The 17,221-nt window shown below is 38.3% G+C and overlaps 1 protein-coding gene across 23 annotated transcripts in view; it reads left to right on the top strand.

Moving 5' to 3' along the window:
- Window positions 1-17,221, top strand: part of CAB39L (calcium binding protein 39 like) — a 216,759-nt gene that overhangs the window by 172,809 nt on the left and 26,729 nt on the right. For all 23 annotated transcript variants that reach the window (XM_063697381.1, XM_055359855.2, XM_055359869.2 and 20 more), the window contains 3 exons: window positions 1,674-1,842; window positions 8,421-8,480; window positions 12,926-12,991. In XM_063697381.1, coding sequence (XP_063553451.1) covers window positions 1,674-1,842; window positions 8,421-8,480; window positions 12,926-12,991 — 295 coding nt within the window. The remainder of the gene's footprint in view (window positions 1-1,673; window positions 1,843-8,420; window positions 8,481-12,925; window positions 12,992-17,221) is intronic.

Below are 17,221 nucleotides of genomic sequence, written 5' to 3'. Positions count from 1 at the left end.
CGTGTTGCCCAGGCTGGTCTCGAACTCCTGAGCATAAGCAGTCCATCCACCTCAGCCTCCCAAAGTGCTGGGAGTACAGGAGTGAGCAGTCATGCCCCACCAGATTTTTTTTTTTTGGAGGGGCCCCTATATTCTGCTCACTTCCCAGTGTATCACAACTATATCTTTCTTTGCTCTATTCTTCCTATATTTACCACACAATTGTCAACTGTATTATTTCAATACAGGGCTTGTTGTACTTGGGCTAAGCATTATTCATTTTCTTGAAATCTTATCACACACTGGAATATATCTTAAACTTACTTAGAGACTGAATTTGACTTTGAAAGATTGTTGTTGTATTAGAAATGGAACCAATCTAGTATGCCAGTCCTGAATTGTTTCCCACAGTAGACGTTTCATTTGTCTAGCGTATTTTTTGCTGTGAGCCATGATTCCGCTTAGGATTTAAGTGAGTCAATCAGTCCACAGCTATGTATTAGCCACCTATTGCATGCAAATCATATATTTATATAGGTCGCTCCTATCTTTTTCCTAAAGTCCAGATAAGTGTATCCTACTGCCAAGGAGACATTTCTACTTAGATATCAGCCATCTCAAAACTAATGTGGTCAACCACAAACTCTTAATTTCTTTACTAAATTGTTCCTCTACTAGTTTATTCATCTTAATAAATAGCACCACCATCTACCCAGTGATTCAAGCCAAAAACATAGGAATCATTCGTGAATTCTCAGTTTCCAAATTTATTCCCTCACCCAACTCCAGCTACATCATCAGCAAGTCTTGTTGACTCTTCCTCCGAACAGTATCCACCACCGGCCCACAGTCCTCTGTTCTGCTCCTGCCACCCCAGGCCAAGCCCGCGTTCCCTCTCCTGGGTTCTGCTCCTGTTCTTATTTGTCTCCTGCTGTTTTACAGACATTCTCAACAAGAAGCCAGAGTGATCTTTTTAAAGCATAAGTTAGTCTTGTCAATTTCTTGCTTTAAACTCTCCAAAGGCTTCCCATTACACTTAAAATAAAACCAACTGCTTACCTTGGCTGACAAAGCTGTATCTGATCTGGGATCTGGCCCCTGCCCTTCTCTCCACCCCTGCCTCATTTCACACCACTCACGGTTCTTCCCCTACAATCGAATCACACAGGCTTTATTTCTCCTTCTCTGTTTCGCCAAGCCTGTCCTTGCCATGGAGTCTTTGAACAGTTTTTTCCCTTTGCCTGGAACATTTTGCCCTTTCCTTGAGTCTAAAGTAAAGTAACTTAAGTAGTCACTCACACACACACACACACACATACACACACACACACGCACACAAAATTAAGTAGTCACCTTTATAATGTGGCATATTTTATTGTCAACAGTTTTCACGGCCCTTCTCAGTATATGAAATTATCTTTTCATTGTTTACATTCTGCCTCTTCCCCCCCACCCCCAGCTGTCACCACATTCATATTTGAGTATATCTAAGTGTTTCAGAATACACTCAAATTCCAGAGTACGTCTGGAATAGTGCCAGGCACATAGTAGATCTTCAGTGGATATTGAATGAATCGTGACAAATGGTATGTATGCTTCCATTAATAGCAGTATTGAAATGGTTCTTTTGATGCCATTAATATTATTTTAATAGGATAACAGAGGTCTCTATTTCTCTCTTGTTTACGCTTTAGATATGAAGCCCCACAGATTGCCTTACGTTGTGGGATTATGCTGAGAGAATGTATTCGACATGAACCACTTGCCAAAATCATCCTCTTTTCTAATCAATTCAGAGATTTCTTTAAGTATGTGGAGTTGTCAACGTTTGATATTGCTTCAGATGCCTTTGCTACTTTCAAGGTAATTTTTTTTTCCAACTCAGCTAGGTCAATTTATAGTCACTTGGACCCTGAAGAGGCAATTTAATTTTAAAAAGCAAGAAATTTTATTTCTTAGGCCTCAGTGTAGCCAACCATGTATGATGTGGATCATAAGAGGAATCTGTAAATAGAATGCAGTCTATGAGGCCAGTCTGTCCTACTGCAGGAAAACAACTCAAAATATTTGTCACAAGCTCAAATGGAGTGAATTCCAGTATATACAGTTACGTGGGAAAGGAATATGTAGTGCTCTGTGTGTGACATGCTGTCATTTATGTTAAAAACAGATTAAAGGACATAAGCTTCCACTTAAGGTACATATGCAGTGAATACCTCTGCAAGGATGCATAGGAAACAGCAACAGTGATTAATTCTGGGGAAAGGAACTAGGTAGTGAAGGGAGATGGAGAATTACATCTTTGAATGTGAAGGACATCATGTTATTTTATGAATGAAATTTTTAAATGTTCACATGGTGAAACAAAATAGTAATAAATTATATTGTCGTTTTTTCATAATCATCTATAGTTTGATCATGTATTATCTACTTTGTCACTATGTAGGAAATCGTAGGATGCAATATATTCACATTGTTAGGTAACCACTACCAGAACTTTTTTATTTTGAAAAATTCAGACTCTACCCCTATACTTATTAAACAATACCTCCCCATTTCCTCCTCCCTCCAGCCCCTGACAACCATTTTACTTTTGGTTTCTGTATTTTATCATCAAAAAAATGTTCAGAGAATATATCAGAAAAGAGTGCAGCTAATTTGCAGACAAACATACCAAAACTTATTCATCTAATGAGTGATGTTACATTCGAGGTTTCTATTTTAGAAAACCAGTTACTTAGGCTCATGATCCTGCTATTATTTAACATATTTTGAAGTTGGTATCAATGTGTATTACATGCTCATTTTTCAATAATGGCAAACTTTTATCATTCAAGGGCAGATAAAAGTTTTGGAAACAAAAGCCTATTTGACATTCCGGTTAGTGTATAAAGTGGGTGATCAAGTTAGCTAGAATTATTTGGGGAGGGATAATAATTATAAGAAAATTAATTTTAAGATATAAATAGAAATAAAATAGATATGATTTTCTTCAATGTCTACCAAATCAGCTCTGAAGCCGTTTGAGAAGAGGAATTCAAAAAATACTATAGACTGACAATGTAACAGCATCATTGAAAAAAATAGGTTTTCAGGTTTAAAAAGTAGATAAGACTCATTTAAATGTATATATATATGTATTCAGATTCATTTCTTCAAAAGCATTTTAGCAATTTAATTGTTCTATTTACATAACTCCAAATTAATTTATACTTTTTTCAGGATATACGTATGTAACTTTTTTTTACAAGTTTTACTTAATTGTAATCCATGTATGAATTTTTATTTTTTATATATTATCTTAAATATGTATTTCAATAATATCGATATAGTCCATATACTAATATTAATACATACTCCAATCGTATTACTTTATGAACAGTGATTGAAAGTTGCCTATGACTTAGATGGTAAATAGTTCTTTTAAATAGCTCTCCAGAGGTGGAAAAAGGGGAAAGCAGTGGTTTGCTCTGCTGAAAACTACCTATTATCTGCAGACTAGGAAGTTACCCAGCCTGCTCTGAGAAGGTGCCATAAATCTGTTGAAAGGTGTATTAGGTCACATGGTGACACAAAGTGTGAGAGAGTGTCAGAGAGTGGTAAAGGGTGGGAGATGTCAGTGGGGCAGAAGGAAGCTGGGACTTAGGGAGAAGAATGCCTGGCGGAGGGTGAGGGACGGGGCGTGGTCTCCCTGGAGGCGGAGCCTGCAGGCTGGGCCGTCAGAGTGATTTGTTGTGATGGAGAAGACCAAAGAGTGGTGGGTGGTTAAGCGGGAGGCAAGTCCTGGCAGCTGCCTGGCACACGATCTATACAGGCAACCAGGCCATCTCTGGAAATACAGGATGCAAAGGAAAATTTAATTGACAAGAACTCTGGAGGGGGAATACTGTTTGAGAATGCTGGGAATATTTGGAAGCCACTTGGGGTGGGCTGGGAGTGGATTCCAGGGCAGGCTTAAGCAACAGCAGCTGGTTGTTAACAGCTGCCTAGGAGCAGGGTAAGCCCAGTTAACTGCAGCACTTTTTGAGACAAGGTCTCACTCCCTCACCTAGGCTGGAGTGCAGTGGTGCAATCTCAGCTCATTGCAGCCTCAACCTCCCAGGCTCAGGTGATCCTCCCACCTCAGCCTCCCAGGTAGCTGGGACCACGGGCGCATACCACCATGCCCGGCTAATTTTTGCATTTTTAGTAGAGATGGGGTTTTGCCATGTTGGCCAGGCTGGTCTCGAACTCCTGACCTCAAGCCATCCGCCTGCCTTGGCCCCTGCAAAGTGCCAGGATTACAGGTGTGAGTCACTGCGCCCGGCCACTGTGGCACTTTTGTTCTCGTAAGCAGGAGGGTGTGCGGGTTTCAGACAAGCACTGAATTACCCGAGACATCAGAGGAAAGGAACCGCAATACCATCATTTCCCCAAAGCCTCAGGCAAAACTGCAACAAACACAAGGCCTCTAGCGTCCTAGTTTGAAGGGAAGGAGTTTGCAGCCTGCTCGGGTGTCCACAGGCCTCCATTCAGCCTGCCAGCCTCCTATGGTCTCCCTGAAGAAAACAGGGAAGAGAGGAGGAGCCCACAGGGGAGGTCTGGGTAGACAGAAAAGGGCAAGGGAAAGAAAGAGAAGGGAAGAAGGGGAGTTAACGAAAGGCGGAGTATGAAGAGTGGGAAGCTTGGAGTAAGGAAACTGAAATCTCGGGAGAACAGCCGAGTGAGGGAAGGAAGGAATGAAAAGAAGGAGGAAGGGCTTGGGAACAGACTCCTGGAAGTGACTGCTGGGTGAAGGGAGGGGCGGTGAGGGCAGCATGGCTCCGGGCTCCGAGTGTTGGAAATCTCAGGAGTGGCTGTTTCTCACCCCGGAAGACAAAAATTGTACAGCAGCTAGAGATGATCCCCTCAAAAGTTGGATCTAGAGCTAGTGGTGAGATAGGCCTCGGTTGCATCCAACATGAAGAATGACAAAGGATGATTCCATTTCTTTCTACCAAAATGTCTATGTCTAAACTACTAAGGAGGTGTTTGCTAATAATAGACACTACAGTCCCATTTTTTTCCCCTTTCCTATCAGATGGCTCTTCGCTGTCATGGAAACAAGTAAATTCATTTTTTAAAAAAACACAAGTAAGCTTTCACATAATTACAAACATAGAACAAACGCCAATAGAGGAGGAAAGCAAATACTTAATATGTATTTCTGAAAATTTCCCCAAAGGTTTTTAAACATTTGATAGAATACAATGTACTTGATAGTAATTTCTTGCTGTCATATATTCAGCCCAATTTAATTTTCAGCAACAGTATTGAATGACAAAAATAAATGATGTTTTGATTTGTATTTAAGCCAGTTTTCCATTGAATTTAAGTCAATCCTTTAAAACCTAAATAATCATAAAAAGTTTTCTAGTATGCTGTCAGTTTTGGAAACACCAATTTTCTTTATTTTACCAAATGCTTATGGTTAATATAATGTAACAATGACCATAAATCACTTTTTTTTTTAAAGTAGCTGGTTTCAAAGGGTTTTGTTTGGTTGGATGATTGACTTGATTTTGGCATTGGTTTTGGGTTTTTTTATAACCTCCTAATCTTTTTGGTTTTGAGCTCTTAAAGGGACTGTTGCTCAGTTTAGTTATTAATATTGTAATATTGTTAGTTTTTTATTTTGGCATAGATTTGTCTACCAAAAGTCTTTTCCCAAAAAGGATTCCGTACAACCATAATCTCTTTCATCCCTCCCTCTAAAAATTCCCATAATAGAAGTGGTTTGAATTCTGTCTTTCTCTGCCACCTGATAAGCTGGAAGTCCTTGAGCAATTTAGTTAACCTTTGAGTTTTATTTTCCACATCTGAAATGAAGAAAATCATCCCTTTTTCACGGACTTGTGAAGATCAGAAACTGTATTTGCAAAGTGCTCGGTACACTCCCCAGCACAGTCAGCCCTCTAAACGGCAGCTGTCGCTGGCTCCTCAGCCTTTTATGTCCCTGCAATTAAGTGTCTGTCTCACCCTACCCCAAGTTTCTCTCAAGCAGTATTCATTAAAAATATAGATATCAGATTTTTCAGCATAATATACTATGCAAAACTTAGGCCTCTCAAAACAGAATTGTTAGGAGGTAGGATGAAAGAGTACACTATTTGAATTAAGGTTTTTAAATTCTAAATTCTTTGGAGTTTGAACTTTATTTTCCTTCACAATTTTCTGTCTTTTCCTTCTTGGGTAGGATCCTAGCTGTTTTTTTTGTGGTTTCTTTTTTTTTTTTTTTCACTCAGTTATGTGATCTATAATGCAGCAATTATATTTGTCTATGTATGATGTGTACATAAGCCTGTGTGTATGTATATGTGGTTTGTACATACATTTATTATGTACATAAATTTGAGGGTATATCCATGTATCAATCCTATTACACACTGGAGTGGAAATGTGGGCGTGAGAGAGGGAATGTGCGCATTGTTTATTGGCTGTATCCATGATATGATATATATATATATCTAGCATATATATATCTAGCATATATATATAGCATATATAGCATATATATAGCATATATATAGCATACATATATAGCATATATATAGCATATATATATAGCATATATATATATATATAGCATATATATATATGCTGGAGGAATTCTACCCCACCCTATTTTGGTTTCCTAATACTGGATTTTTAAGCTGTTTCAAGGTTTTCTTGCCCTTGGAATTTGAAAGTGTTGGTTTTAACCTAACTCCCTCCTGATCCCTTTTTCTTTGGGGTAACACTAATGTATGATAACAACCTTTCAAGGCAGCACCGATCTGCAACCTGCTCTTTTTGTTGCCACTGGGGCTATGTGCGCTGGGCCTGCAGTGTGGGGAACCCAGTCCTCACTTTCAAGGCTGACGATAGTTGAAGCAGGTAGAGAACTCACATGGGTGCAGCAATCCACAGTGTCTGCTGCAGCCCATAGAGGGGGCTCCCTCTGCCCTGGTTCAGCTCAGAAAATTTCTATTACTGCTCATGGGGTTTCTATGATGTTAGGGGAGGGATGCTTGAAAGCATGACACCAATATTATCCTTTAAAAAAAAGAGTAGGGACCTCAAAGGATCCTGTGGAACTACCTTACTCTTTCAAGGGTCCCCTGATGCAGGAACTAGTTTGAATCAAGACCTTTGACGGGGCGGGAATGGAACCCCTGTAAATGGTTTTCCATTTTAGAACTTCAGTTCCAGAATGGTAATGAATGCTCTGCTCCACTGGCGGGGAAAAACACCATGTTTCCACTGATAGGCCCAGTGGTTGATCAAGTTTTGTGATAGCAATAGGGAATTAAGAGCCACTCTTATTATTTTTGAATTTGAAAATTATAGTACACAATGCTTTAAATATTTTACTTTTTAAAAAATTAAAGTAGAAATAAGTGGGTTTTATTATGGTTGTTATCTGCCTTTTCTTTGTGAAGTTATGTTGTGTACCTTCCATATGCTTTTAGGAAATTTTAATTAAATATGTATTAAAAGAATTTATTTTGGAAAACTTTAAAATTCTTGTTATGTTTTTAATTAAATTTTTCATAGCACCTAGACAGGGCATTTAGCCTCTAAGCATATAAAAGGGATTAAGTGAGGCTTGTTTTCCTACAACATTAAAGTCAGTTAAGGATATAATTTAGATATGAGTTGAAGACAGTCAAATGTTTCTTCATGCTTTGTTCAGTTTTCTGCAAGTTTATATCTGCCACAAGATAGGGCTACTCATCTTCAATTTTGAAAGGATGGATTGTGCTACTTAGTAACTTGCACAACACCTCACATCCCATTAACCCAAGAGCAGGAACAATACTGGTTTGACACTGCTAAATGTCAGTCCTATGCTTCCAGTATCCGAAGCGCCCATTTTAAAAGTGGTTAAGGCACTTTGGGAGGCCGAGGCAGGTGGATCACAAAGTCAGGAGATCGAGACCATCCTGGCTAACACGGTGAAACCCCGTCTCTGCTAAAAATACAAAAACAAAAAGCCAGGTGTGGTGGCGGGCGCCTGTAGTCCCAGCTACTCAGGAGGGTGAGGCAGGAGAATCGCTTGAACCCAGGAGGCAGAGCTTGCAGTGAGCTGAGATCATGCCACTGCACTCCAGCCTCAGTGACATAGTGAGACTCCATCTCAAAAAAAAAAAAAAAAAAATTAACTCATCTCAAGTTCCATTTGTTTCACCAGTTAAATTATTTCTATCATAAATCTAACAATATGAATTTGAAACACTAGGTTTAACACCAGAGCTTTTCTTTTCTAACATGGAACAAACTTGTATTTCACATCTTAGGCTAAGCTAGGAATGGAAATAATTTTGTGGCGCAAATGAAAATGTTCTTCTGCAACTTTTATATGTTCTTAAACCTTAGAAAAGAGACATTTGTAATATTAATAGCTATAACAGTTTTGTTTCACTTGGTTTTTCTTTTTCTAGGATTTACTAACCAGACATAAAGTGTTGGTAGCAGACTTCTTAGAACAAAATTACGACACTGTAAGTAGAAATCATTTTTAAAGACTTTCCCACTTTCTCTCTCCCTCCCTCTTAGATCTATGAGCAATTGCCCCTGTGAATTAGCCACAAGCGAAATCAATCGCATTCAACCATACTCCTGATTTGTCTACCTGGAAACCAGGTCATCAGGAAATTTTATGGAAAATTGAGATGGCAGGAGGTCAGGGCTTTCACCTTTTTCACATCTCTTCGTGTTGTGCTCTGAAGCTCAATAAATGACTAGCTCCTGCTTGCTTTGATGTTGCAAATCAAAGGAGGCAGTAGGTAACTCCAAAAGGAAGAGAACCCCACCCTCACTAAAGTACATCATTTTACTTGGTTGATAATTAGTCTTACTTAGTAGTAAAAATACCAGAAATATTTTTTATCTTGCAACTCCCTTCCCTGACAGTGAATCCAACTCATCCTTTTGAGATTTGGTTGAAATATGACTCTTTAGAAAGCTTTCCCTAATCCTACCCCTCCTAAAACATGCATCCTTTCTCTCTCTCTCTCTCTCTCTCTCTCTTTTTCTGTCTCTGTCTCTCTCCCCTCTCCTCTCTTCTCTCTTCTCCCTCCTCTCTCTCCTCTCCCCTTCTCTCTTTCTTCTCTCTCTCTCTGGCTCCCTCTTATTTTTCACCTTGTATTATTATGGTGTGTCTGTATCTTTCTGGCTGGCCCTTGCACCCCCTAAGAGGCAGGAATCTTATCTGCAGGACACAGGGTTAAGAGCACAGTATGGACTTTAGAGTCTTCGTGCTTGCTTGGCTTCAAGACCTGCCTCCTTAGTGGCCCTGGGCAAGTTACTACACCCACTGCAAAATGAACATAGTAATAATACCTGCATCATAGGGTTGTTGAGGGAATTTGACGGGATTTAAAGTTTTCAGCACAGTACCAGAGTAAGCACTCAGTATTAGTTTTTAATCGTTGTTACTTGTTTTCCTAATACCCAATGCAGTGTCATACATTTGGTGGTGACAGATCCATCCAAAAGCAACTATGCTTTTACTAAATGTGTAAGCAATAGAAGCAGCATTATACAGTAAAATATAGCACCAACCTAGAAGGAAAACTTTGTATGTTTTGTTCTAGTGTTGGTTCAGATGCTCTACCTCAGTGCTGTCCAGTAGAAATATAATGCAAGCCAGAAATGAGAGCCACTATGTAACTTAAAATTTTCTAGTTAGCCACACAAAGAGGTAAAAAGAAACAGGTGAAATTAATTTTAATAATATACATCTAGTTAACCCAACACATGGAAAATGTTATTTTAATGTACAATCAATATGGAAAATGATCATCGCTTCTCGGTCTTTTGGCTAAGATGAAGTGAAAAATGATCGAGCTATTTTACATCCTTTTTTCATGCTGAGTGTTTGAGATCTGATGTGTATTTTACACTTACAGCACATCTCAGTTTGGACTAGCCACATTTCAAGTGCTCAGTAGCCACGTATGGCCCTATGTTGGACAGCATGCATCTAAACTAGGACTTAGGGAAGGGGGAGTCTCTGATCCTCATCCTAGCAACAGCCACAGTTATTTTTTACTGGGATTTTTGGCATTTTTACATGTGTTAGTTAATGTTACTACTCTATCTCCATCACCCAGTCTAGTGCCTGACACCTAACAGCAGGAATGTAATCTGCTGTCTTAAAGCAGCACTTAACTATTTGTATTATTGATGCCTAAACCAAGAAGTTCTAAATGTTTATATATATGGTATGATGAGTGGATTTTTTTGTCTTCATCTATTAAAAGCAAAAAACAATTTCATGTGTATATGATATTTATGGTAGTAATAAGTAAATTAAGGTAAAGTATCTTTATTGATTGAAATCTTTAGTATTGAATTAAATTACATGTGCTTACAAAAAGAAGTACATTTTTGATGATTACTATGACTTTATGCCTTCCCAACGGTATGCAGTATAGTTGGGCACATAATAGGCATATGGACCAGTGGTAGCAAACAAATATTAATAATAGTCCTCAAGGAGTCTCTGAATTATTTATATCCTAGAAAAAGGTTGCAACATACTCCTGAATACTGGGAAGGTGTGGCCTACTCTGCCTATCAATAGTATATCTTCACACATTCAAATCACAAATATTTAACTACTCCTTTTTTAATTATAAATAAAATAAATTTTATTTTTGCCAGTTGTCCTTCAATTTAAGATTAGGAATTAGCAATATAATTATAAAATCAAAAGTGATTTTTATGTCCTCATGTTATAAAGGAAATAGCCATAGAATCAACTAGAGTATTTGTTTTAAGTGTAAAATGTGAGGGGAGAATGATTTTTTAAATTGATACAAAATAATTATACATGTTTATGGGGTACATCAGGTATGTTGATATATGCATACAATTTGTAATGATCACATCAGGGTAATCAGGATGCCCATCACCTCAAATATTTATCGTTTCTTTGTGTTGGGAACTTTCCAAATCTTCTCTTCTAGCTATTTTGAAATATACAGTAAATTATTAACTATAGTCACCCTACTGTGCTGTTGAATACTAGAACTTATTTCTTCTAACTGTATTTTTATACCTGTTAACCAGCCTCTCTTCATCCTCCCTCCCTCCTACCTTCCCCAGCCTCTGATAACCTCATTTTACTGCAAGGAGAATAATTTTTATTGCTAGAGGCATCCCAAAATGTAAAGACTGAAAGAGGCAGGTGGATCACGAGGTCAGGAGTTCAAGACCAACCAGGCCAAAATGGTCAAACCTTGTCTCTAATAAAAATACAAAAATTAGCCAGATGTGGTGGCGGGTGCCTGTAATCCCATCTACTCGGGAGGCTGAGGCAGAGAATTGCTTGAACCCGGGAGGCGGAGGTTGCAGTGAGCTGAGATCACGTCACAGCACTCCAGCCTGGGCATCAGAGCGAGACTTGGTCTCAAAAAAAGAAAAGAAAAGAAAAGAAAATTGTCTATTTTTGAATTTAGGAAATGAACTGTTAATGTATAGTTTGGTTGTTCAGTAACTATATATGCTAGATGGAATGTTAAGGAAAGATTCATTAGATGTCACATTTATAAGAAATAACATTTTTAAAAGGCTAAGATAACATGGATAAATCTACAATATTATCTAATTACTATTTTTTCCTATAGAATGAATGAGGTAAATGTGTTGTGCAGTAATGCTTTGTGTTCAGGTATAATACATGACAATTTGAGAGACTAATAAATTCATTCTTTTTGACTCCTTATTTACCTAATTTTGTTTTTACATCCATATATCACTTCTTGTGTAATTTAGTAATTTCACAGCTGCTGAAGCTCCTGCATTGGCCTGAATGCGAGCTCTGAGAACTCATGCCCCTTCAAACCTTTCAGACTCTTTTAGCTGATATTTCTTTAGCAGTATGCCATGAAACTGGAGCACATGATGCATGACTCTAAAGTAATAAAGCTGATGGACTCGGGAGTAGGTCATACCACATACATGTATTTGCATTTTATATTTACTATTCAAATTTATCACAAGGCTTGTCTGATGCATTTAATGATCCACAAAATTCTCCTTGTGTTTCAGGATAGAATAAATAAGTCATTCATATTAAAGAGTATAATTACTGTGATTTTAATGTGAGCTACACCTTTGTATTTTTACCTTTCACTTTATTCTCCATCGGTGATTGTCAGCATGCACAGCTTGCCCTCATTACACAGCGGCACACACTCTCCCCTCGCACTTGACTCTCCGAGGGCTAGGAGTTTGTCACCCTCTTCAGTTCCTGATCTCTTGTCCTCCGTCCTGGCTGCGCTCATTCCTCCCACTTCAGTGCTCTATGAGCTGTGTGCCCACACCTGATGGAAGTGAATGCTGAGCCTCCCCAGACGCCAGCACTCTGTGTTAAACTGAAGGGCTAGGCCATGGTTGGTGACCATGTTAGGAAAGAAGACTTCGTGCACCAGTGTCCCCAGCTTCCGGTGAGAGTGAAGTGCTCCAGAGAGACTAGTTGGGCCGTCATGCAACAAAGGTTGCCTCGTTCTTTATCTGTTTATGCAGTGAATTGAACAGTCTGATTCTTTATGGCTTGCCAAGTGAAGCCTTAAGTGTATTTAATATTTTCCCAAATTGTGGACCCATAGCCACCAGCAAGGCTACTTACATAAAGATTTCTTTAAAATGGCATAAAATGAGTTCTCTTGCAACTTTTACCAGAAGTTTTATTCAAAATGATTTATTGGAAGGACTCAAAATTACTCGGTTTTTATCTAATTTGCAGAACTAAAATAAAATAGGGAAGGATGTCTCTTGTAATTCTTGACCTCCCTGTCCCCCAGTGTCTTCACATGTAAAGAAGGATGGTAAAATGGCCAGAAGTTGGGAATTTGCTCCTGAAAAAGAAAGCAAGCCAGCCTAATATGGAGAATCCACTGCTGCTTTTACACTCTAATGTGTATTTTCTTTTCATTAGATTTTTGAAGACTATGAGAAATTGCTTCAGTCTGAGAATTATGTTACTAAGAGACAGTCTTTAAAGGTAATATCAAATTTCTTTAAGTCAGTGTCCCCGTAAGTTTATATCTCATTAGCAAATGACGGGTCTATTAGTATATGAGTAAACACAGAAAAATTAAAATATCCCTTTTTTAAATAACTTTAGAAGTATTTACTATATTTTATGTTATGACTGTATTTTATAGCAAAATAATGTAAGTGTCCTGTCTTGCTTTTGGAAGTAACAATATAAGTACATGATAAGTAAAATTTAGAATATTTTTGCTGAGGCCGGCATCTTGGCTTACGCCTGTAATCCCAGCACTTTGGGAGGCCGAAGTGGGCGGATCACCTGAGGTCAGGAGTTCGAGACCAGCCTGGCCAACATGGCAAAACCCCATCTCTACTAAAAATACAAAAATTAGCTGGGCGTGGTGGTGGGCGCCTGTAATCTCAGCTACTCGGGAGGCTGAGGCAGAAGAATCGCTTGAACCAGGGAGGTGGAGGTTGCAGTGAGCCAAGATCGTGCCATTGTACTCCAGCCTGGGCAACAAGAGCGGAACTCCATCTCAAAAAAAAAAAAAAAAGACATGTAAAATGCAAAAATTAAACCTTTCCTCTAAGTTTTAAGCACAGCAATTGATAAATTCTTAATATCTGTATTTTTGAGTATAAAATAGCTTTTTACTATCAAATTATGTTTATATAGTTGAAATGTTATGGGGCTTCTGTTTTATGGGAAGCATTTATCTGCCAGATTTGTAACATATTTTCCTAAAGAATTTTTTATGCTATATTTCATCACCAGGTCCCATTCCCTGAGCATTCACGACAGTCAGTGTTTTCCTGCAGGTTGCTTAAAATACTTCCACCACTTAACATGACATGTTCACATGATATTTACAGAAGAGATTCTGAAATATGAAACATGGTCATTCCCTAAGAATTAGAAGAGAAATGTTTTTTAAAAATCACTTCTAACAAACAGATATATCAGAAGACTACATGATCGCATATACGAAATTTTGCTTTTTTTTTTACAGTTTCTTTTTTTTTTTTTCTTTTATTATTATACTTTAAGTTTTAGGGTACATGTGCACATTGTGCAGGTTAGTTACATATGTATACATGTGCCACGCTGGTGCGCTGCACCCACTAACTCGTCATCAAGCATTAGGTATATCTCCCAGTGCTATCCCTCCCCCCTCCCCCCACCCCACAACAGTCCCCAGAGTGTGATATTCCCCTTCCTGTGTCCATGTGCTCTCATTGTTCAATTCCCACCTATGAGTGAGAATATGCGGTGTTTGGTTTTTTGTTCTTGCGATAGTTTACTGAGAATGATGATTTCCAATTTCATCCATGTCCCTACAAAGGACATGAACTCATCAATTTTTATGGCTGCATAGTATTCCATGGTGTATATGTGCCACATTTTCTTAATCCAGTCTATCATTGTTGGACATATGGGTTGGTTCCAAGTCTTTGCTATTGTGAATAATGCCGCAATAAACATACGTGTGCATGTGTCTTTATAGCAGCATGATTTATAGTCCTTTGGGTATATACCGAAATTTTGCTTTTCTAAAATACTGCCAGGATTACACTGAAACAGAATCTGGCAAGAGATTAAAAGACGATGCAGCTAGCTGGAAATGAAAATAAAGCCAATTCTCAATTACCCGTAAATAGCATAGTTTGATGAATTATTGGAGAAGGAGGTGTGAGGGAGGTAATAAGACATTCCATTTAGTTAACAAATATTTATGTGCTCATTCTCCAGACATATGATGACAGCCAAGAACAGCTCTGGGCCTCACATTCTGTTGTTGGAAAACAGACAATAGACAAATAAACAAATAAATACATAGTTTTCAGATGGTTTTAAGTACTAAAAAGAAGAGTAGGGAAAGGAGACAGAAAGCGGCGACTTGGGAGATAGGCGTGTGCGTGTGTGTATGTGTGTGTGTGTGTGTGTGTGTGTGTGTGCGCCAGAGCAGCTAGACGATCAGTGAAGTCCTTGATGAGTTGATCTTTAAACAGAGGGCTAAATTTATGGAAAATTAAGATGGCTCTGATAAGGGTGTTTTTGTGTGTATGTGTGTGTTGTGTGAAACCAAGTTACATCTGCTACTTGAGGTTATGCACCTATTAACTGGCTGTGGAAATGACAGGGAACCGAACAGAGTAAGACCACATCCATCTATGAGTGGCCCTCTCTCCCACAGTGGAATGGTGCCTGGAAGCAGCCATGTGGCCAGGGGGAGGTGGGAGAGCCCCTGAGGGGAGGGAGATGTGGGCTGGAGTTGTATCTCTGTCCTTCAGATGCCACTCAGAATCCCACAAAAAGAATGTTTTCAGCAGATGATAAAACTGACTGTTTTTAGTGCAGCAACTCATATGATGGTCCAGCTTGCTAAACATCACACTTGTATTGTCATTTTTTCCTATTTTTTCTAGGTTTGGGATATAGTGTCACACACTTATGTTATTTTTACATGTCAAGATGATGGCATTCATAGAACAATGCATTTGCTTCTAAATTTGGAGTATAATTTTAAACTAAGACAATAACGTCAATCTGTTTTGTATCACATTTTTTGTCAGTTTACTTTGCCCATGATCCTGCATCAGCCATGACCTGGTTTCCTTTATATTTGTACCCTCACTGGGTGTTAATGGGGAGGCCATTTTTCAGCCAGCCATCCAGCACTTTTTATTGAGTTTCCCCTTTGTGTAGAAACTCATACCAGGAGCCCCATCTAGAAAAAAAGCCAAGTAGTGATGAGACCAAACTGTGTGTGGAACTGACCTTTGGGCAGAGAGTGACTTCAGCGCTGTGTTCTCCCATGTCCAGAAAGCTTGCTAAGAGCAGATGAAGATAAGGATGTATTCTCTTTATACAGCTGCATACGTAAAGAACAGAACTGGTTATCTGTAGGGCTCCACAAGGATAGCCAAATGAGGTAAGCTTGTCCATCATACAACGAGTAGTGGCCCTGGAAGGAAGATGGCAATTGGAGTAGTAAACAGAGGTGACAGTGCTCTGAAGGTCCAGCATATAGGAAGTTGCTCATAAATTCTCCAAATCCTTCCTTTTTTTCAATGGGAGTCTATCAGATACTGGATCAAAATTGAGAGATTTATGTGAACTAAGGTAATTGAACCAAATTTGGAGGAAGAAAGCTGTTTGTATTTCCTATTTATTTGCAGATGCCTTAGCCTACTCACAAGGCATCTTTCCTGTTTTTCATTAATTCACCCAGACATACCATTTGGCTGCTATTCCTTCCTAAAATCTTTACAGTTAGGCATCTCATGGATATCTGATTTATAGCATGGTAAAACCAAGAATTGATGGGACACTGGAAAAAAATGCCTGACAAAATGCAGATAAATTACCTAAGAATGCAGAAAGTATTACAATGGTTACTGGAGAGTTGGTTTTTTTTAAATGTTAGATTATAGGAAGAGATGTTGCCAAAATGGTTTTGCATCACTCTGTTCAAGCGAACAAAAAGGTTGACAACTGTGAAATAAGCTCATATATAAACATAGAGCTCATTAAATATTGTTTACTCTTTTTTTTTTTTTTTGCTAGAAAAACATTCTGGAAGCTCCACTGATGCAATTTTGGTTTTTCCTTTTGGTAATTAGATCTGTGGTAGCAGTATATTCTATTTTGACACAACTGTGTTTCTATATAAATGGATTCTGTAATACTTTTTACATAGATGTTTCATAATTGCAGGAAACAAGAGAGGTTAGATTATTATATAGCAACTTTGTAAGTAATAAACTGTCTTAAGTAGTAGGCTATTTTCTGATTCCAAAGTAGTTGCTACCTGCTGCCTTTTATTAATCATGTTCTAAATTTTCCTGCACTGCTTAATTCCTGGTGTCAATAAAAAATAATTAACAGAGAAATTCGTTTCCATCATGTGACAGAGCTTAGGAATTTTTTCCTTATCTTCTGCAGAGGGCTGGCATTTAATTACCAGCAAGAAAGATTATAATTCAAAAGAAGCTCGGTGGAAACTGGGGAATTTTTTGGGCTCTGGTCAATTTCATTAAAACACTTAGGTTTCTAAAAAACTTATTTCCACTTGCTGCATGGCTTAACTGTGTACTATGAGGCATACAAAATAAGAAATTTAAAGAAGTAAAATATGTGTGTTTTCCATTTACTTGGTATAGTATTGCTTTATAGTGCTTTGTATTATTCTGGAATGCAGCATTTTGTCATTGTTAATATTAAAATAGATTAACATTT

The sequence above is a fragment of the Gorilla gorilla genome, chromosome 14 (assembly GCF_029281585.2).
Source record: "Gorilla gorilla gorilla isolate KB3781 chromosome 14, NHGRI_mGorGor1-v2.1_pri, whole genome shotgun sequence".
Lineage (NCBI taxonomy): Eukaryota > Metazoa > Chordata > Mammalia > Primates > Hominidae > Gorilla > Gorilla gorilla.
Note: the sequence above shows the minus strand (reverse complement) of the source record. Positions and strands in the feature narration are given on the sequence as shown.